This window comes from Amblyomma americanum, chromosome 8 (genome assembly GCF_052857255.1).
Source record: "Amblyomma americanum isolate KBUSLIRL-KWMA chromosome 8, ASM5285725v1, whole genome shotgun sequence".
In the NCBI taxonomy this organism is placed as follows: domain Eukaryota; kingdom Metazoa; phylum Arthropoda; class Arachnida; order Ixodida; family Ixodidae; genus Amblyomma; species Amblyomma americanum.
Window position 1 is genome coordinate 32,954,243 of NC_135504.1, and position 22,659 is coordinate 32,976,901.

At 45.2% G+C, this 22,659-nt stretch overlaps 1 protein-coding gene across 1 annotated transcript in view; it reads left to right on the plus strand.

Annotated features, from left to right (window-relative positions):
- Positions 1-22,659, plus strand: part of LOC144101267 (eukaryotic translation initiation factor 2-alpha kinase 1-like) — a 54,606-nt gene that overhangs the window by 12,844 nt on the left and 19,103 nt on the right. The window contains exons 6-11 of the mRNA XM_077634363.1: positions 1,151-1,259; positions 1,364-1,441; positions 4,058-4,170; positions 13,702-13,819; positions 14,710-14,818; positions 19,425-19,525. Coding sequence (XP_077490489.1) covers positions 1,151-1,259; positions 1,364-1,441; positions 4,058-4,170; positions 13,702-13,819; positions 14,710-14,818; positions 19,425-19,525 — 628 coding nt within the window. The remainder of the gene's footprint in view (positions 1-1,150; positions 1,260-1,363; positions 1,442-4,057; positions 4,171-13,701; positions 13,820-14,709; positions 14,819-19,424; positions 19,526-22,659) is intronic.

Here is a 22,659-nt window from a genome sequence, read left to right on the forward strand (position 1 = left end):
CTCGGGAACAGCAACCTGTGTCGCACAAGGCCCACCGCTGGGAGCACCTGCCATCACAGGGCAGTGGCTGATTGCCTAACTGTTGCAGCACTATGCCAGGATGGGCATGAGGAATCGCAGGGATCTGTGAACTTAAAGTAGAGAATGACCTGCATATATGAGAATTGCCCCATTACACTGTCGCTTACACTATCGTCATACGCTTAAGCAGGAGCTTAAGTAAATATTACATCATGTTAAGAATGTCTTAAGTAAACGGTTCATGAGTAAAACACTGCACAGAACCATCGTGCAGCTGTGTTGCCATCTCTGGAGCTCACCTGGCCTTGCCTGCAAAGAAGGCAAATGCTTGTGAATACACTTTTGGGTAATCAGTCTTTAACAGTATATTTGTGTCCTTTTGAACTTCAGAAATCTACAGGAGACTGAGGTTTTGAATTCAATACAAATATTCAGTGCTAATATTCGATTTAGGTTTGAAATTTTTGAATATTTGTCCTTGCCTAGATATCTTGTTAAGGTTAGATCTGTATAGTGTCTCACAGCTAGAAAAAAATCTGATCAATTGCTGCAAAGAATCCAATATATGGACTGAAGAAATCTGGAAGTTAATTTTTGAGGATGACAGACTGAACAATAAGATGTTGCGGTGCACGTGACCTGAAATAGTGCTGCAATCAGTCGCTAGCTGTTAGGAATTGTGTGGTAAAAAACATTGAGGTTGTGTAAGGATGTCGCAGTCAGCGTTAGGTGCCCCTGCCACACACACAAGTTCAGTGCTCAAATGACAGTTCGGGTTACGTGGGAGTTAGGCAACTCACAATGGGGGAGCATGGCTATTGCACTAAAGGCCAACAGGGACATAGTGTTACTGCAGATGAGGAAATGGAATGATTTTTTACTGTTTGTAACGCTTTTACTTTTGCTATTTTTCTCCTCTTTGCTAGTCTACACCTCCGAAAGCATGTGCAGGAGCCAATAATTATACAGTGCTATGTGCAGTCATGTCGTCCCCTTATCTTGTCTGTCATTCTCAAGTGCATTTTCACCAAGTTGCTGCTTTCCAGTGTTTATGTCACAGAATCAGATTGGATTAAGCTGTGTTAGGTAAAATTATTTCTCATTTTAATTTCTCTGACATTGCCTTCAGAGCCCAGTCGGATCTCACACCTCGTACTGGTCAAGCTGAAAAACAGTACAGACGTGACTTTATACAAGAAAGAAGGCTTGGTAAAGGTGGATTTGGCACCTGTTACAAGGTAGGTGGTTGGTATGCCACTTAACTCAGTTTGGTCTGTTAGTAGAGTTATCTAATGCTGTCTTTGTATCATTTGCTCTGTGTTCTTTGTTGATAACTTTGTAGGTGAAGGAAAAAGTAGACAACAAGGTTTACGCTGTGAAGAAGATTATGTTCTTGTTCAGTTGCGGATATGCGGATAAGGTGAGCTTGAGACTTGTAATTGCCTTGCTGCGGCAGTCTTCTTGGTATGCTGCAATTTCTTTACACCGGCGTGGTTACTGTTATAGTATGTTCAGAATGAAATTACTATGGGTTCTCTTGAAGAGAATCTGTGGTGTAGGAACACTGAAAACAATTTTATACATCCTATATTTGCTTTCACAAAGAAAGCTCAACACTTCTAGACTGCATTCATGCCAAGTCGTGTTTCAGATGCATTTACTATGAGAAATGAGGCTCTTCTTATTTCTCATGTCCTTGGTATGTTCGTGACATCATCCTCGATGTGACTGTAGTAGCCCCAATAAGCAGATTTTTTGCACCTTTATTATGATAAACGTAGAGGTGTGTGAATTTTAGAATACAAATTTCAATGAAATTTGGCTTCGAATGTAGAAGAGACTATCAGTTGTCTGTTTAGTACTATTTAAAAAATTGGATGAAAGGATTTGACATTATTGAAAATTTTTATATAATGATATACCTTTTGTGAATGGAACTGGCTACCAGCCAGTATTGTGGAATGCCCAACTAGTGAGTTTTCTGTAAAAGGTCTTGAGTTGTATTGGTCAGTGCTTTGAATGCTGCTTCTTGTGCCTTGCTTTTTAAGTAGACAGTGCTTTGGAACTAGTCTCCACATGTCCGAAGAGGTCTAATTTTGTTGCCAGTTCACTGTGAACACAATGATCACTCATTTTATTTGTTTCTGTGATGCTTTGACGGTGAAACAGGGCAGGCTAGGTTGGATTCACGGGCTAGGTCATCTAGGTTGGCTTCACAGCGTGACAAGCAGTACTCCAAACATGTGTTTCTCTGGATGACAGGGGTGTCATTTGGAAAGTGGTCATGCCAGACTGAAGGCTACTTTCGAGGCTGCGCAGGCAGTGCTGCTTTACTTGCCTCTCTCCCAACGTGCTCGGCAACCTAGTGATGCGGCTCTGTTTAGGTTCATAAAGTCATTGCAGGAGAGCAGTTAGAAGCACGACTTGGAGAGGCACAGAGAGTCGTTTGATATATTGAACGTTGCTCCGTACAGTTGCTTGAGAGACACCATAGAGTTTCTTACTATTCACTAGAGGAAAGCTGGCGGCTCTGGGCTTTTTTCACCATGGACGCCCGAGGCATGCCGGAAAGACAGCAATTTCGGATCGGCTTGTTGACTGTGCTATGGATTGGATTTTTGTGCACTTTGTGGTGGTGTAGTTATCCAGTTACACATCGTTTATTTGATTTCCGAAGCATTCGAAGGCGCTCAAGGTGAGCTGAGCACAGTGTCTGGTGCCTGCTAGGCCAGAAGCCGGTTTGCCCCGTCACTTGGAGCCATTTACGCAGCAAGCTGGCTTTTTCCAGCAAAAGCCTGTGCTACCTATGCATTGAAAGGTGAAAGAAGGGAACAAATTTTTTTGTGAATTGAGAACTTGCCAGTCTGCTACTGTGACCTCTCAGCACATTTCTCGTAGACTTCTCGGAGACAAATCTTTTAAAAGCGCAAGGTACTTCGACAAGCGCAACTTATATTAGCCGTACTTGCCGAGGATCATTTGCTTAATTTCGAAGACTGGCAGTGACTGCGCATTGCATGCAGGAATGAATGAACGTGATTGCGTCAGGAGGGCCACTAAGGCGAAATCTGTCCTGCAACGGCGGCGTCTGTCTGAAGCTTCCAGCTGCCAAGTGGTGTTTATCGAGGACATGTTTTGCTGCCGTGACAGCGATGGGTACAGGAATGCTTGGGTGCTGATTAGGGGACACTTCTGTCATTCTTGACCCATGGTGAAAAATGAGGAGAGGAAAGCCGGCCTGAACTGCTACTGCTGCCCTTCTTGCTCTTTACATCAGCCTTCCTTTTGTTTTCCTGTCTTCCTTCCAAGAGGCCTCGGCGACGACGGCAGTAAAATGTGCTGTTGCATCAGCAATATGCTCGGAAATTCGCAATTAAGAAGGCATTGATAACAGAGAAACGAAAACTCAGGACAGGCACATTTTCTCCTTGCCCACAAGCGGCTCACAGTGATAGACATTTCAAGGTGGTTCACGAGCTCGCAGCAAGAGTGCGATGCAATCTGTGAACACATGAATGACGTGTAACGCTGTTGTTGATAGTGATGAAGTCGCAGAAGTGACGGACTACTTTCACCGCTTTCAAAAGTATTGCGCGTGGGTGGTGTGCAATGTGCTTTGAAGGATTCTTTGTCCGCTGTGAGTCTAATTTTCACTGTAGGGAGATTTCTATGCTATGAAGTCAACTGCGGATTGTACAGGCTCCTTTATATTGAGATGGTTTAACTCTATATGGTGTTTAGTGTTGCAGCATGGGCTTGGACACACTTAGAATTCAACACAGAATGCATAGTGCACATCGACGGAGTAGTTTTAAAAATTGGAATCGCGCTGAAATTTGTATCAGCCGTAATCATATCACTGATGTTTTACTGTAGATAATTAACTGGTGTCATCATATGTGTTGCATCATGTGATTACTAGTTTATAGGCAGCAGTTTCAAAGGTACTTGCTATGTACAGAATTGCCTTGCGCAGTTTCTCATTGAGCGCACTTTCCAACTGCATTTGTTTCTTACTCTTTTTTTTTTTTGCCAGAGCCTGAAAGAAGCACTGTATCTCTCCTGGTTTTCTCATCCAAATATTGTGTCCTACAAGTCTGCATGGATTGAGAGTGGAACAGATTCTTCTGCTACAGGCACCTCAGAAAGGTAACAAGGCCATTTTGCTCATTTTTATGCAAATCAAACGTCGATATAACGAAAACGCATATAACAAATTATTGAATATATCGAACTCTTCCGAAATATTCTTGTCAAACACATGTATTTTTACTTCCTATAGCGAACGCGGTTCGGCATAAAACGGATATACAGTTGAATCCCGGCACAACGAATGCCGCTTCAACGAAATTTTCACCACAGCGAAGTATTTTTCAGTCCCCGCGAAATCCCCATAGGAGTTAATGTATTAAAATTCCCTCGAAACCGAATTACCTTGTGAGCACACATTCGCTTCTACGAATTTTTCGCGAGCCTTCACCGGTCAGTGGCCCGCCTTTCTTCAAAAGTTTGGTCCTGTACGAGATTATTCCCTGCTAAAGCAGTGGCTTGGAGCAGCTAAATAATGCACAGAATGTATGTTTATTACATTTTCATGTATTCTTTATTAAAAAATTTGATTGGGAGTCGTTTATTCGTCATAGGGAAGCAGCGAGGGGACTTGTTGGCGCCTTGCGAAAGCCGCCGTCCGTATGAGGGCCAAAGACGAACCCAAATCCGGTCGCCAGCCTCCCCTTCCCGCCTTCTCCTTGCCACCATTTTCTCGAGTGTCGGTGTGTGCCGATCGTCGATCTCTCGCTGCAGTCTGATCTCGTCAATCGTCTCTGCCAACGAAGAAGCAAAAGTTTATTTCGCTAGAAGAAAAGAAAAGAATTATCGCCGAAGCGGAAAGCAAGAAGAAAAAGGCAATTATTGCCGTAGATTTTGGCATCGCGCCGAGTTCGCTATCGACGATTTTGAAGAATAAGGACAGCATTAGGGACGCGCTTTCATCGGGCACTTCAGTGCAGCACAAGAAAGTGACGCAACCAATGTATGAAGAACTTGACAAGGCTGTCTATGCTTGGTTCGTTGATACGTGAGCAACAGACATGCCCCTGAGCGGTAAAATTGTACAGCAGAAGGCCCTAAATTATGCTTGTTTGCTAGGGCTGAACGACTTTAAGGCAAGCATAGGATGGCTGAATCGCTTTAAAGAAAGGCATAACATCGTCGGCAAGGTTTTATGCGGTGAATCGGCATCTGTGGACGTTGACGGCGCATCAGCATGGGCGGCGGACAACATGACTGACATAATGAGCAGTTACGCTCTGTCTGATATTTATAACGCAGACGAGACGAGCCTCTTCTATAAGATGCTGGCAGCGAAGAGGCTTGATTTTAAAGGGCAGTGTTGCCACAGAGGCAAACATAGCAAGAAACGAGTTACTGTGCTGCTGTGCACAAATGTGGATGGGTCTGACAAACGCCCCCCGTTGGTTATTGGCAAAAGTGCAAAGCCGCGCTGCTTCAAGGAGAACAGGAGCCTACCTGTCAAGTACGTGGCAAACAGTCGGTCGTGGATGACCCGTGCCATTTTTGCTGACTGGGTGGTGGCACTTGACAGTGACATGAGCAGACAAAATCGAAAGGTTTGTTCGCTCTTGGACAATTGTTCAGCGCAGCGCATTGACGACGTCAAACTTTCAAGTATGGTGCTGAAGTTCTTCCCGCCGAACTGTACCTCAGTCATGCAACGCCTGGACCAAGGCATCATCCGGAGCATGAAGTCTTCCTACCGGGAGAGGTTGATCCAACGGCTTCTCCTGAACACCGACACTGGTAGGGAGACGAAAGTCGATCTTTTCATGGCTTTAGAAATGATGTCTGCAGCATGGAGAGCAACACGGTGCAGCGTGATCCGCAACTGCTTCAAGCACGCCGGGTTTGTCGACAGCAAGGCGACCAGCATGACTGCAGCCGCGTAAAGTGTACCATCGTCATTGACTCCGGGGATTGACGTTACTTGGAAATCGCTCCAGGAAGCTGGAAACGTCCCTGCTGACATAGCGCTGGACGATTTCCTCGACGCTGACGCGGACGTGATTGTCCACAAGGAACGAAGCGATGAAGACATCATCAAATGTGTTCGCGAGCCGGAAGAGCCGTCCGATCATGAAGACGACTCCGCTCAAGATTTACCTGCCCCTGCAGCCTCATCGCAGGTAATGGATGCCTTCGACGTTATTAGAAAATTCCTAGGCACACATGATGACGACATTGCGATGTCGCTGTTAACAGAGTGCGAGAGTCACGTGACGCTGCTGCTGGCAGTGAAACGCAAGCAGGCTAAGCTCACAGATTTCTGGCAATAAAACTATGTTTTGCTGGAGTTATTGCCTTGCATTTTTGGTTAATTTCTCGACAGCGAAATTTCGCGACAACGAAATTTCTCGCGCTTCCCGTCGATTTCGTTGTAGCGGGATTCAACTGTAACAAACTTCGCGACGCCAAGCCCTACCTCGCTTTAACAGCAGGCAGCAGGCTTCGTTGCACTACAAGTGTGTTGTGCAGCGCAGAAAACATTCAGGACTACCTCACAGGCGTGGACAGCGCCACAGATGCCACGCCGGCATTGAGAGTTGACAGCCAAAGACGACGTCCGCATCTCACAACTGCTGACAGCACCGCTTCGGCAACGGCGGGATCGAATGTCACTTTTGCGTTTTAGTGTTAGCAGCGGTGTGGCCGTCGTAGCGTTCTGTGGAGGCTCTGCCGGTGGTCATGTCGAGTGTGGTGCGCGGGTTTGCGTAGTGCTGTGCTGGTGGTGAACGTGAAAAAAAGAGCGGCACTGACGTTAAAGACCAAGCTCCAGATAATTCAGTGTGTGGAGAACGGCGGAAAGAAGTGCGTTCTTGTGGACTTATTTGGCATCCCAATGAGCACTTTAAGTACCATTCTGAAGAACAAAGCTGTCATCAAGGCACAAGAACAAGAGAGCACACGGACAAGTGCACAGCGTCTTCTGCCCCCTGCATTCAGTGTCGGGACCGATGCTTCAACAAAAAGCGAAAGACTTTGCCTGTATCCTCTGTGCCGAAAACTTCGCCACCAGCTCCGGACGGCTGCAAAGGTTTAAGGCACGCTATGACATCGTGGGCAAAATGATCTCTGGCGAAAGTGAGACGGCTAACTGCGAGAGCCTCAGAAAGTGGTTGGAAGAGGAGTAGCCGCCAATCCTTGCAAAATGTCAGCCCAAGGACATCTTTAATGTGGATGAAGCAGGCCTATTTTGGAAGGTGCTACCCAGGCATACCCTTGACGCACGTGGAGAGCTGTGCCATGGCGGGAAGCAAGGAAAGGCCTGGATCACTGTTTTGCTTGCCGCCAACATGGAAGGCACTGTGAAACTGCGACCCTTCGTCGTCGGGAGATTTCAAACCCCGAAGATGCATGAAAGGGTGCTGCATACTGCCCGTAGGGTATGCCTCCAACAAGAAATATTGGATGACGCATGAACTTTTCGCGAAGTGGCTGCATGCTTGGGACTGCGAGCTTGTGCGCAAGGGTCGCAAAGTGTGCATCCTCGATAACTGCACCGCGCACAACACAGATGTCGCACTCAAGAACATTGAAGTTCGCTTTCTTCCGCCTAACTCTACAGCCAAGCTGCAGCCTTTAGATCAGGGTGTCATCAGGGCCTTCAAGGAAGTTTACAAAAGGAGACTGATTGACACTCTTCTCGTGAAGCTTCGTATGAAGCAGGACTTGAAGATTGACCTGCTGGGAGCAATCCAGATGCTTAAAGCGGCGTGGGACAACGTGAAAGGTGAAACGATTGCCAACCGCTTTCGGCACGCAGGTTTTGTTCCAGCAGAGGCCCGTGCATCAAGTGACGATGGTGACGATCCCGACAAAAGCAGAAGCAGAGCTCCGTGAGCTCGATGAGGCCTGGAACAATTTTTCGCGTTTTGTTGGTGACATGCCCGCAACAATGACTGTAGAAGACTTCATAGGTGGCGACGACATCGCAGCGACCATGGCTGTACTGACGGACGCCGAAATCGCTGCAGAAGTCTCTGAGCATCCCGCATGCGAAGCTCAGGCTGACCCTGCAGACGATGAGAACATTCCGACCTCACAAGACACGCTTGCTGCATTGGATTTACTGCGCTGCCACTGCAGTGCTGTTGAGGGCATTGGGTTTGCCGTTGTTGAGTGTTTTCAAGCTGTGGAACGGCATGATACGGAACGCGGTCAACACAAAAAAGCAGGCCACAATAATGCAGTTCTTTGCGCGTAAATAAATGGACGTGATCCAAGTAAGCACCCTCCAAGTTTGTGCCTTCTCTGATTGAAATTTGCTGCTCTTGCACGTATCTTTTACGAAATTTTATATTACGAATTATGGATATAGCAAACTATTTTCCTATGTTTAACTGTTCGTTAGAACGAGGTTTCACTGTATTTTGGGGGTCATAGGTAACGTAAACTGGCATGGACTTTCAACAACACAAGATAGCAGAAAGGCCAGGAATTTGACTATGATATGCATTTATACCTTAACACCTGTAAGCCCTTCCATTTACTGAACACAAAAATTACGGCATTTTTCTTTGCAGCACATCTTTCTTGAATTAAATGTTCGTAGTTATGTTTTCTTTCGCACACTTTGTAGCAGGCGGCACATATAAAAAATTTTAGTTAAGGCATGCGCCTATCAATCTTGGGGTTCACCAACCACATCACCAGAGGCATTGGAAATTCACAAACCACTCACAAGTCTGTGTGTGCGACTCCAGGAGAGTCGAGGGCTCAATATGGCGATTTTTATTCTAAAAATTAGTTGTGTGTTTTTGACTGTTTTATTAGCCTTGATCTTCTCTTTCATTTATAAAAATCAAAGCCACAAATGGTCGAGAAAATATTTAAAAAACCCTGTTGCATTATGTACGGCAGCTGAGAGAGGTGCAGATGTGACCCATTTTCGAGCGAGCGATGCATCAAATTGCAGTGTCGCATGCCAGTGGGCTTATGTAGGCTGGTAGGCCTATGCTTTTTCTCCCCAAGGCCAGCTTTGCCACTTCTCACTCCCCAGAAGTAATATGTTTTCTCTGCCAAAGCGGACTGCTTTTGCTGGACCTTTAAATGATGTGGTGCGATTTCGGCCGTACCTTTGGCTGCTAGCGCGGGAAGTGGTCATAGCCAATGTGCTGTTTCTGCTACGCATACATGTTCCGCAAGCTTTCGCATATCTTTCTACTTCTAGTTTCGATGGTTGCCAAAAAGAAGAGAGACTTTCGATATGGGAAGTTTCAATCGAAGTGAGGCTTTAAGTAATCTACCGCAAAATATAGCAGCATGCATTGGAGTTGTATGCAGCAACTAAGCCTAACGTTGACGAAGGCGACACTTCTGAAACCTGTTTCACACGCCAGCTAAAACGCTTTTGAATCCTGCCGCCGCGGTGGCGAGTGGCGAGGTTCCAACAAGTTTTAAAGTTTCGCTGCGACATGCCGCTCAGTTGCTCATTCGCTTGCATGTGAGCCAGCTTTAACACTTGTCGGCTGTACATCCTAGCTTCATTGAAAGCATTGACAAATTCTTAAGCACATCAGAAAAGAGGATAAGGATCTTTGAAAATGAAGGTAGGAATGGTAATGAGTCGGCAAGTGCTTGTATCAGCATGATCGGCACAGTGAACATTTTTGTGAGCTGTGGTACGGTGTGAACTATCTATCCACGAGTTGGTCGTGAAACAGAAAAGACTCGCGCCGTTTCGCAAATCACACTGCAACAATGAAGCCACCGCTGTGGCTGAGTGGTTATGGGGCTCGGTTGCCGGCTCAAAAGACGCGGGTTCGATCCCGGCCGCGGCAGTCGAATTTTGATGGAGGCGAAATTCTAGAGGCCCGTGTGCTGTGCGATGTCAGTGCACATAAAAGAACCCCAGGTGGTCGAAATTCCCGGAGCCCTTCACTACGGCGTCCCTCATAGCCTTAGTCTCTTTGGGACGTTAAAGCCCCCTAAACCATAAACAAAACATTGCAACAATGACTCGTCTCGCACATCCACTGTCTCATCAATGTATTTGTCACGGCGTGCAACTCTGGCAGGTGACTCCAGCGGTGGAGCATGTCCTTGTGCCAATGGAAGATAGTTTTGCCATAAGCATCGAAGCAATTGTTGCAGCACCAGCTTTTGGAGTTAAATGCAACCCACTGTTCTGATTTTATGCAATTCTTTCAAACTGTCCTCCGCAGCCACCGGGCGAGTTTAAAATTCGACTTCTAATTCTGTAAGCACTAAGTTGACTAGCAGGTTTGCTCTGTGGCTGTGTGCCTTTTTTGTTCAGCAGACGCAATATGCAGCACGTGACATGCGCGCAATGTTGAGATCTGGCCAAGTCAATCGCTGTGCCACATGGACACCGGCGCTAATGTGCCTGCCTTTCCTACCCGCAAGAATGCTTCCTCTCACCTTTGCATGAAAGCATGGGAAAGGCGCATTGTGAAGGATGAGCATTGGATGCAAGAAAGCATCCAGGGCTTTTAAGGGGCATGCTTACTTGCGAAGAAGCGTTCGCTCAATTTTTTCTTTTTTCTGTGTTGCCTCAAGAATGTCCCACTGACGCTCCGTGAGTACTGTTGCGCGGAGTCGCCACAGGTCACGGTCACTGGGAAAGTTTGTCGTTTCCGAAGGGCATGTGAAACAGTTCTCCTAAACACTTTTTTTCTTCATTGAAGTCTGTGGGAAACCAACCAAATGTCATCTTATTGTTCTTCTCTCCAAGAATTCATTTTCAAGAGTTCATTTTCATGGCTAGTTAGGCTCGTTGCCGGGCTAATTGGTTTAGCATTTTGAAACTAGGAAAATACACCTTGGCGCAAATAAATTCACACAGACAAAAGAGACAAGGAGACGTCTAACGGACAGGCGCCAACTTGCAACTTTTTATTGCACAAGAAAAGCGCACAGATTTATAGCCTCAGGTTGCGCCCACCTTTTTCACTCCACGTTCCTTATCACAGCCATTACTTATCGCCTCGCATTATCAGCTTCACACAGAAAATCGTACTCCGCCGCATACAGCTTAACTGAAGTATCACTCACACACAAGGCTGCCTTTTTATTTATGTGAAAGGCTTCCAATAAAAGCTTCGCCTGCTTAATCTTGCTCCTGCCTGCAATCCTCGCCTTTTTCCAGTCGAGGTTCACACTTGCACGTGTTAACATGGCTGACCAAATTGGCATATTTATGTTTATTATTTTGTACTTTTTGCCATGTTCCCAAAGGCGTTTGTTGATGCACCTCCCCGTTTGCCCTATATAGGACATTCCACAGGCCAGGGGTATCTCGTACACCACTTTTTTCATACAGCGGATGAAGGTACGCTGATGTTTCATACTGCACCCATGGTGCTTAGTGCCACAAATCCGGGGTATAAGTTCATTCAACTTGTTTGGGGCTGAAAAAACCAGCTGTACCTTGTGTCTGTTAGCCGCCTTCTTCAGATTGTGTGACACTTAGTGCACATAAGGCATAATTTCAGGTTTTACCGCAGGGCCCCCTTCTTCTATATTCTTTGGACAGCTGCAGTGTTTTGTTTTTTGGAGGAGGGTTTCAGCGACGGCAGTCAACACCACCGAGGGGAACCCAGCAGCCAAAAGGCGACCAACCTGATTTTCTAGGCTATCGTGCATTTGGTGTGGACAGGACTTTGAAAGCATGGACTCAATGCTTAAAAAGGCGACGGTGCACTTCACAATTTTTGAATGCGCCGTATTGAAGGGCACCAGTTCTTTGCTAGTACGGGGAAAGTAACCCCAGCATAAATGGTCCTCCCGGAACGCTAATAACATTAGGTCTAAAAATTGCAGCTTTTTTCATGCGTAAAAACTAGGTCACGCCCTTTGAGGTTAAAAACACTTAAAATCCTGGACACATTAGCTTCAAAAGAATTGCCAAAACCAGTGGATAAAAGGATAAAAAAGTTGTCAACATATCTAAAAATTTTACAGGTCCTCCTAAAAACAACTGTGCAAGTTCCTTGTCTAAAGCAGCTATAAAAATTTCACATAATACAGGGGCGACACAAGAACCAATATATATACCTTTTCTCTGTAAGTAGAGTTGCTGATTAAAAACTGTAAAAGTGACCTTAAGATATTACTCGAATAAACTCAAAAAATTTTCCATAGACATGCCGGCAGCATCCAGGAAGGCCATTTCACCTGGACCTTCAACACACAACATAACAGATGCCAGCAGCTCAGCATGTGGGACGGAATAAAGCAAATCCTCTATGTCTACTGAAAATGCGGATCTAATTTCTGGATGTGTTTTAAAATAATGAGCAACCTCCAGTGAGTTCTTTACCCGAAAAGGGTCGTCCAGTTTAAGAAAGTTAATCTTCCTTTGGAATAAACGGCTAACATTATGCTGCCAGGAACCATTTTCGCTCACTATAGTCCGGAACGGTATGTCAGGTTTGTGGGTTTCAGCAGTAAAGAAAACTGAAAGAGAGTTCCGTTTACTTTTCGCGATATCATTGGCCAGGTTCGGCAGTTGCAGGTCCCTACAAAAGTTACTAAACAGTTGGAAGTTGGCGCCTGTCCGTTGTCTTCTTGTCTCTTTTGTCTGTGTGAATTTATTTGCGCCAAGGTGTATTTTTCGTTTTCATGGGAGTCTACGGTATTGCGATTTACACTTGTGCCTTTTATCCTGGTGCCATAGTTTCTTTCTGAATGGCTAAGCACTTAATGAGTACCAAGCATCGAATTTCACTCTTGCCCAACTTTCTTCCGCGATATAATGTTTTCTCACCATTTTATCACCGTAACTCACATTTTGCGTTCATGTACACAGCTCGAGAGGAAAAAAATATTTCCCACAATTTTTTATAAACACATCCCATTCCATCCTAGATTACTCATGGGAGAAAATTCATTTTCTGAAATTTTCTGCATTGCATCTTCTTAAGACTCAAAGCTTCTAAACCAGTTGCAGCATTTTTAAGACTTTAACTCCCTCCCACCAAATAAACATATGAAACCTTGTGTTTGGCGCATGATGGCCTTAGTTGCCTCCTTGCCATAAACCCAGAACCCAACACAAGAGTATCATTTTGTGTTTGTTGTGTTTGTTGTGTTTTTGTATTTTGGCTGCATGCACACGCAGCTCCAGAAGCCGTACTGTTTGCTACAAATGCACTTTTTGAGTGTATGCAACTTTTTTTGCCTTTTCCTGCTTAACAAAGGATCAAGGTGTGCAACTTTGGCTGTGTAGAACTGCTGTACAGTACTCACGGATTGAAATAGGACATTCGGAGCGCGTGGCCGTCGCTTCATGGAGCGCCGCCCGTAGACGCTCATGGAACCAAGGTGGTGCATTGTGGTATGCCGTGAGAGGGAGAACATCTACAAAGCAGAATTGTTCCTTCCAGTAGCCAATCAGCCGGCCTGTGGTTTACCACATGCCTGCGTGGCACTGCAAGGCTAGCGCTCCGAATGTCCTATTTCAATCCGTGAGTACTGTACATAACAAGTGTATCCTTCACGTCCTGTAATTTCGTTACAAGCGGGTTCTGCCAAATTGGTTTTTAATTTTTAGTCTTTGGTGACACCGGCATGCTGCTTTCTGTTGGCAATGTGAAGTTGTGTGTGAAAAGACAACACGGGTGTCTCTCCCTCTTTTCACAGCCGTGACGACAACTCGGGTTCTGACGACGGCTCGGGCGCGGGCTACAACGCCTGCTTGGGCCCCGGGGACAGCTTATGCTCTGGCTGCAAGGCAGCACTTGGTGGTTCTGCAAAAGAGGTGAGTTCTCACGAACAGACAAAGCCTTAGGGAGGTTGGCAGGAGTTAATAATAATAATTGGTTTTTTGCGGAAAGGAAATGGTACAGTATCTGTCTCATATATCGTTGGACACCTGAACCGCGCCTTAAGGAAGGGAAAAAGGAGGGTGTGAAAGAAGAAAATAATGCAGCAATGTTTTCTGTGTACTGAAAATGTAAATGTTAACTTCTGCCCAAGTACTGGGCTCGCTCAGTACTTGGGTAGAAGTTAACATCACAGAAAACATTGCTGCATTGTTAGAAAGCAAAACAATAACATGTCGGGAAGTTAACGATCAATCTCAGCAGGAATCAAGGAAAGGAATTGAACTCTGTTTAGGAATTCATTAATTGACGGATAGCACTTTGTCAGTGTTGCACAGCCAGATGTCCCAAAAAGGCTTAGGCCTTCCCTTTCATTTGTTATTGTAATGTTAGGTGCCAGGCTTAACATCATGATAAAATAACACAGTTATTTGCCAACGTACATGTCACTGATGATCATTTTTGGTTGTGCTATGTAGAGAATGTAAATGTGATCTGGTTCCGAGAACGCCTTGCCTTTTTCAAATTGTTGACGCAGCTTTTCTCTAGCAAACACTGCCTTGTAACTGAAAATGCCACAATGCGGAATACTTTACAAGGCTCCTATCGGCATGTTCCTGTGCCCGGTGGGCAGTTTCAATTTTCTTGTGCAAACTAAAAAAATGTTTTTGCTGATTAGTGAGCAAAATGGATTTTTCTTTACGCGAGTCGTAAGCCTTTTTCAGTAGTTTGGCTGAAACTTGTTGGTAGGAGCAACAAATTAGTGCATCTGTTAGCCATGCCAAAATGTCTAATTTTATTTGCACTGTTTATTTTTTAATTCAAGAACATTGGCTGTGTGCTGTACATCCAAATGGAGCTGTGTCAGCAGAATCTTTCCGAGTGGTTGGAAAAGCGTAACCAGCAACTAGCTGAACTTAAAGTTGAAGTATCAGGTGAGACTTGTCTACCAACTTTCCATTCTTAAGCATGTGCATTGACAAAATTTAGAGGTGCATTAAAGAGAATCCTAAGCTCGTCTTTTTACCGTGGGAACTCAACCTACACGCTCCAAGCATTTTTACAAACTTCGAATTATTGTCCTGTGCGGCCAATTCTCCTATTAAATTGGATTAAACGTCCTGGCTCCCGCCTTTTTTTCTTTTTTAACCTGACCTCTGAAAGTAGGAGGAGTCAACCAACGTTTGGGGTGCCTTTCAGCAAGTCGCGTGGCTCCTTCATTCTCGCTTTTATTTTGTTTTTAGGTTTTCGTGAATAAATAGTTTGTCCCAGGCAACATAGCCGCAAATCAGTCCCATGGAAATAAAAATACGCTTGGACTCTTTGCTTTTGCTCATCACTCTGCGTATTACTACATATAACTCCTAGTGTACTTAGAGCTCTCCATTCTAAAAATGCAAGCTCCCCTCTGCTTGGTGACATCATACACAACATAGTAACTGCCACAGCTCAAGGACAAAATATAAAACTGTGCTGGGTCCCGAGTCATGTGGGAATAAAAGGCAATGAGAGAGCAGATGTGTGTGCTGGTAAAGCTCGTGGCAAGGAAATAAAGAAAGTAAATATGCCGTTTAATGATTGCATGAAATTAGTAGCAAGGGAACTAAGAAAAAAATGTCAGTCGGCTTGGAACAGTGAGGTCAAAAATAAACTACACTTGGTAAAACCAATTTTAGGTGAATTTAAGTCGTGTGTGCACCAAGAACGTTTCAAGGAAGTGTCTTATGCCGTCTCCGAATAGGCCACATGCACCTTACTCACAACTTCCTACTAACAAAACAAGACAAACCTGTTTGCCAAGAATGTGGAGATGAACTCACGGTTAACCACACTTTATTCTCTTGTGTGGAACTGGAAGAACTAAGAAAAACATATTTTACTGAATTTTATAATACAGTCAAAACTGGATATAACGAAATTGAAAAAAGTTCGCAATTTTTCGTTATATCCAGGTTTTCGTTACATGCAGTTTCGGGTTAAGACTGGTAAGGATTATGCCAAAACGAAATAAAAATTCGACAGATATCAATTCAAGTGAACTCGCCATTCAAAGAATTTATTTAATAGAGAAAAACTGCGTAATTTTCGCTTGCTGTTTTTGCCCGATCGAAGCCACTACTCGGCGCTCCAAGGAAACTAAGGCATCCATGGCTGCTTCATCGTCCTGCGAGCCGACGAAATGGCGCAGAACGTCCACCGCGTCCATCAGTTCCCTCGCGGTGGGAACAGCACAAAACGTATCAGGCTCTGACGAACCGTCACCTTCAAGGCTATCTTTAACGGTTTCGACAAGTGCCGCATCAGTCATCTCTTCCGTAGCCACGGCGCCGTTGTCCACGAACAAAAAGTTGCACAGCTCGACACCGTCGGGCACCCCACCGTTCATGCGTAGTTCATCCCACGCTTCTGCGACCTCGGGTGGGCTTGAAGGTTCGTCTTCAGTGACTGTAGCTTGAATGGCCTTATTTACCTGAGCCTTGGCGAAGCAATTGGTGATCACTTGTGATCCGACCTCTTGCCACGACGCAGCAAGCATTTCGATTGCTTGGTAGATATCCACTTTTGTTGGCCATTCAAGGCGGATGTCCAGGAGCATCTTCTGTATCAATCGACGCCGGTAACAGCATTTAAAGCTGTTAATAACCCATTTGTCTAAGGGCTGTACCAGAGAAGTGCAGTTAGGTGGCAAATGCTGCAGCTCGACCTTAGAAAGCTGTAGGCCTTCCACATGGTGCGCGGAGCAGTTGTCAAGCAGCAAACAAATGCTGCGAACTTGTCGCTTGACATCTTGGTTGAGCTCCTTCAGCCAGTCGTAAAAAATTGCCCGCGACATCCAAGCTTTGAAGTTTGCCACATATTTTACTGGCATCCGCCCTGTTCCTTTAAAACATCCGGATCGGGCATTGCGGAAAATAACAAACAGGATTCGCTTGTCGCTGGCATCAGTGTTGGCGCAAAGCAAAACCATCACGCGGAGTTTAATTTGCTTTCCACCGCGGCAGTCTTCTCCTTTCAGTGAGAACGTGCGGCTCGGTAACATTTAAAAAAACAGGGCCGTCTCATCAGCATTATAAATGTCGGCAGCTTCATAGTGGCTGAAAATGCCGGGAAGCTTCTTGGCCACCCACGAGGCAGCAGCATCGCTGTCTGCGGAGGCAGACTCGCCAGATACCACTTTTCCGACGACACCGTGCCGGCTTTTAAATCCTTGTAGCCAGCTGTTACTCGCTTTGAAGTCGTCGTGGCCCAGGATACAAGCAAAATCTATGGCTTTCTGCTGCAAAATCGCGCCACTTATGGGCACGTTTTGTGCTCGTCTGTCCAAAAACCATGCAAACACGGCGTTGTCCACATCAGCATACGTCGACGTCTTCAGTCTTTTCTTCTGGGCGCTTGTGCCCGACTCCATCGCACTGCGGATGCTTTGTTCTGCAGCAAGAATGGTTGACAGGGAGCTGGCTGGTATATTGAAGCGGGCAGCGACATCCTTCTTTTTTTCGCCGGCGGTAACCGCATTCAAAATCGAGAGCTTATCTTCAAGCAACAAAACTTTGCGTTTCCTCACAGCAGAACTCATCGTAACGAACCGACACCGTAAACACACACCAACACACACACGTCAACACGCTGACGAAGAAGGCTTACCATAACTGCGCCGCAACACCACGAAAAATTTGTCATAGTAGTGCCACCTAGTGTCAAGCTACAAAATGAAAGCTTAAAAGTTGCTACGCTTGCCACGGAGCGGCGATAGCGGCGCTCAACATCATCATCATCACTGAGGTCTGCTTGTTTGCTGCGATTGCAAGCGTTCTGCTCGCGGTCTACTTTACCTTTTAATATAAAAACTTACTTAAACAATATTCATTAAAGTTGCGCACTGCCCGGTCAAATTTCGGGCAAAACATTACAAGATACAGCTCGATGATCAGAGCCACGGATTCGTTACATCAAGGTCAACTGCTGCAACGAGTTCGTTACATGGAGGTCGCCTATACATGGGCTTCAATGGGGGATGTGCTGGGGAATTGAAAAATTTCGTAAAATCCAGGAATTCGTTACATAGAGGTTCGTTACATAGAGGTTCAACTGTAAATGCATTCCCTTTCATCCCGCACTGCTTTTAGGAAATGATGCAATTGTTGATATATCATGTGTTTTTAGCTTTTTTAACGAAATGGGATTTCTCAAGAGAGACTAAATTTTTTACCCACTGGTTTGTTTGAATTTTAGTACACCTCAGCCAATTTCTAATGCCTGAGAAGAAAGCTGAGGATTTTATTTTGATTGATTGGGGGCCTCGATGTCCTTCCGCAGCCAAGGAAGGCTACTGAGGTTACCCGGCCCTCTTTAAAGCTTTTACTTGTAGCCATTTATAAAATTTGTGTATGTGTTCACTGGGTAATATAAATGTTTGAGGGCCGCTAGAGCAGGGATGATTCTTACATTTCTATAATATTCAACAAAAGACTTTTCGTATACCTTGTTCTTGGCGCATGATGGCCTCAGTTGCCTATGTGCCATTAAACACAACACAACATATCACTCCGCCGATCGCAGAGCGGCAAGCCGCCATGCGACTGGCTGAAGGGCACTCAGCGCATTGGTTGACTGCTACTTTTGGAGGTCAGTTAAAAAAAGGGGGGGCGAGAGCTGATGCGTTTAATCTGATGTAATAGGAAAATCGGGTGCACAGAACAATAATTTGAAGTATCTAAATTCTTGGAGCATCACCGTCATTGGTGTGACTTAGCCCCAAGTGCAGCGGAGGATGAGACACGGTGACAGCGAAGAGAGGGCGAGGAGGAAAACGGAGGAGGGTATGGTGGGAGCGTAAAGGCAGGTTGCACGGCAGTGTCTGCTTGCCAATGAAGTCATCGGTAAGGTGTGTGTCCCTCACCACGGATGGAGCCAGACTAGCGTGGACTGTAAGCGTACCGGCCGTTCGCCCGAGGTGACGCTCATCAGCGACTGAACAATGTGCACGCTGGAGCAGGGAAGTGGCGAGCACCGCAGAGCGGGTGCGGCAGAGAATATCGCATGGTACATGGGGCACGGTGTGTTGCGGTTTCGCTTAGTTTTGATTTCAATAAGCCATGAAGGAGAAAGCTTTTATGCAGAACCGCTGTAAATCACAGGCACTCACAGAACAGTGGTTCGTTGTCTTTTTTCCCCTTAAGTTTTCTTCCTTTTTATTTGCCCGATAGATGCTCAGAAACCCTCTATATTTGTCACATCGTATTTACGGGTAAAATGTTCGTTTAGCCCAATTATCATGAAATATGTTCCGGGTGGAAATATTGGGTAATATTGAGCCCCTAACCTAGTAACAATGGTACATACTAGTTACACCCTCACAAATGGGGCACATGGTTGTGTTCCTACATTATATTTTTGAATCTGACAGTGTGGAGTCGAGTAACATTTCCTAATTTCAATGTTTGTAGCCTTTCATACTGCTGTTATAAAATCATGATGAACTGAGTAACTTTGGGATCCTTCTGCCACTAAAACTGATGTGGAAATTCTTTTTACTTACAGGTGATAGTGACGCCTTTTCAAAGGTTATGGATATCATGAAGCAAGTCTTGAAAGCTGTAGTCTATGTGCATTCCAAAGGATATATTCACAGAGATATTAAGGTAAATTGAACAGGCTAGTACTTCTGCTCTTATATATACAGTAGAACCTCATTAATTCAACCCCCTTAATTTGAAATCCAGATAATTCGGACTGCTGATGTAGTCCTGGCCGACGCCCGTGTAAGCCTATGGTGTTGGATGTTCATTAATTCAAACGCTCTTTGGCCCACACCGGTCAATTCGAACGCACTTCCGACTGGAGGTTGTGTTGCTGTATGAACGACATAGTAAGTGGTCATGCCACTGTCATATATTCGAACTTTCAGATAATTTGAACATTTTCCCCAGTCCCTCGAAGTTCAAATTAACGAGATTTTACTGTGTAGCTGCTCGTATTCTCTATCTCTTTTTACAATTAAATGTGACTTAACTCTTGTATAAACATATTACCTGTTGAACAGCTTTGTATTCAATGAAAGCTATCTGTTGTGATTCTGCACAGTAAGGAAGGTGCCAAATGTTGTCTCACATATCGATGCATACATCATTTTAGCCATTGTGGAAGACCCCTGTGGAAAGTTGCCATGATTGCAGCCTCAGTAAACTTGAATCTGACTATATAGTGAAATTGAAAAAAGTCCACGATATTTAATTGCATGCAGATTATCGTTACATGCAGTTCAAAGCAGAAACTAAATGAAATGAAATACAGTGAAACCTCGTCATAGTGAATGGTAAAAAATCGTAAAACAGTTAACATAGCTAAAATTTTTAACATAAAATTTCGTCAAAAACTCGCGCTGGAGAAGTGAAATTTAGTAGCGAAAGAACAGGAGCTGAGGGAGTCCTTTTGCATAGTCTTAGCACAGTTTCGGAGCTGCTCACGGTGATTGTGGAGCCCGCAAGAAACCGAGAGGCAAATGCCAGTTAGGCTGGCTTCCTTGCACAGCACCGCAGCGTGCAGCGATGGCAGGTCAAATGCCAGCTAGGGTGGCTTTCTCGCAATACAGCTGTCTCGCATACAAAATCAGACTCCACGACGAGAGCTATTGCCATTTTCACCGCCTCCGCTCCATGACAGTCGACTTGAGCAGAGGATGGCTACTGAACAGCTACAACAACCAAAAGTGCTGCAGATTTAGGGGCACTATCAACTGGTGCAAGAGGCGCAAACACTGGCAGACTGCCTGGTGACCAGCTGATCTCACCGTTATCTTATGTGACACTGTTGGCCATTGCGATACTAAGCGTCAACCATGGCACGAATGCTTGCCGCACCGCCACCAGTCACCCGTGTAGTGAAGAAAAGCCTGCCGCCTGCCATCCGAGCAAGCACAGTTCGTTGCTTTGCAGTTCGATATATCCATTTTATCGCAAACCGCATTCGATACGTAAGGTAAGAAATGCATGTATTCATCAAAAATATATTTAGAAACAGTTCAATTTAGCCACTAATTCATAATATTCATGTTCGTTATAACGAGGTTTGCTTGTAAAAATCGGTAAAGTCGCCAAGCAAGTTTCACAGCTGTTGACTGAAGTCCTAAAAAAGGAAACAAATATTTTGTGATCATGACGATAATGTGACCATAGCAGCACCGCCATCATCATCATCGTAGTCGTCATCCTTCGCTGTCATCACTGCATCTCGCACAACGCCGTTGTAAGTGGGGGGGAGGTGCAGGTTCAATTTAGCCACTAATTCATAATATCCATGTTCGTTATAACGAGGTTTGCTTGTAAAAATCGGTAAAGTCGCCAAGCAAGTTTCACAGCTGAGCTCACTGTTCATCCCTTGTCCTCTTCACTACGTCCTGTTGTTTTGCTCTGATTCTGAACATACACTGTTGCAGTTCCCCTTGGTGTGACGCTACGGAAACTGTGACAACTCGTTCATATCCCCATTGAGATCCGAACGTGATAGCATGCAGGAATCCCTCTGCATGAAACGCTTAGCAACCGTTCACTGTTCGTCTTCCATTTTATTTTTTTTTTGCGCACTCCAAGCTGGACATGGAATGGTTGCCAAGGATTTCACGCAGAGGGATGTTCAGATCCCACTCTCTGGCGCGCAGCTTGCGCTGTGCCAGATGCGAGGAAACGTTTTCACGTCCATCTTATCTCATGACATCTGGGGCTTTGCAAACTCTTCCCACCATGACACTGCCAATTGCTCACCTTTCTACCTGTGATGTGGCCGCGAGCCGGACATGATGCTTCCTTCCCCTGACGTTCCACCTTCTGAATATGTCCACGACGCAATTGCCCGTACTAACTGAACTGACCAACTAGCACACTCCCAGCTACTATCCTCACAGGCCTCAAAGTAGGAATCCAATAACTGCCATCGCCGCGTGGCCGTCTTTTCCCCTGGGTTCCTCGTTTTGCTGTTGATGCTATCTCACTGCATCAGACTCTGAAAAACTTCTGTCTCATTATCTTGTCCTGTACCATGTGCTGCTCCAAATCGGCACTCACCTGCGAAATTGGTTTGTCCTACTCAGAGACCACCTCCCATCAGACTCAGCATCATGTAGTATACACGTCTCTCGCTTCATGCCCTACCTTTCATCATGCTTTGCAATGCCCTAATCTTAACAGAAACAATGTTTTTGCGATACAGTGGACTCCTCTTAAACGGAACTTGAAGGGGATTCAGAAAGTGTTTCATTTATCAGTAGTTTCATTTAAGCAAAGCACACATATTTCATGAAGAAATATTTCTTTACATTGCACCAGCCCTTACTGATGTGGGTGTGAAGAAAAAAAGGAATCAGTTGTGGCCTGTTTTGCATTCTTCAGTTTCACAAAGTAACTGTTCATATTTGAAAGGCTTTGCAAAAATTCTGTGCACCCTTCATGCTCAAAGTAGTGTTGCAAAAGTGCAACTGCATCCCTAGCTGCGCTGTCTGGCACTGCACTGGGCACAGTGTCCTCGCACTCATCACTGGAGGAAGAGTGGTCCTCGGGTTGCACTTCTGCAATAATTTCTTCAAGGCTTTCCTCACGGCAGGTGCGTACATTTGCATCCATGTCCTTATAGTCCTGTCGTGAGAAAGGGGCAGAGGGCACTCTTTGATTAAATATAGTGTCTGCTTCTTCATCAGCAGTACCTGCCTCTTCTTGGGCTATTGGATCATGAGCTTCGAAGCCGGCATGGTGGAAGCACCTGTGCACTGTTGTTGCCTGAACTT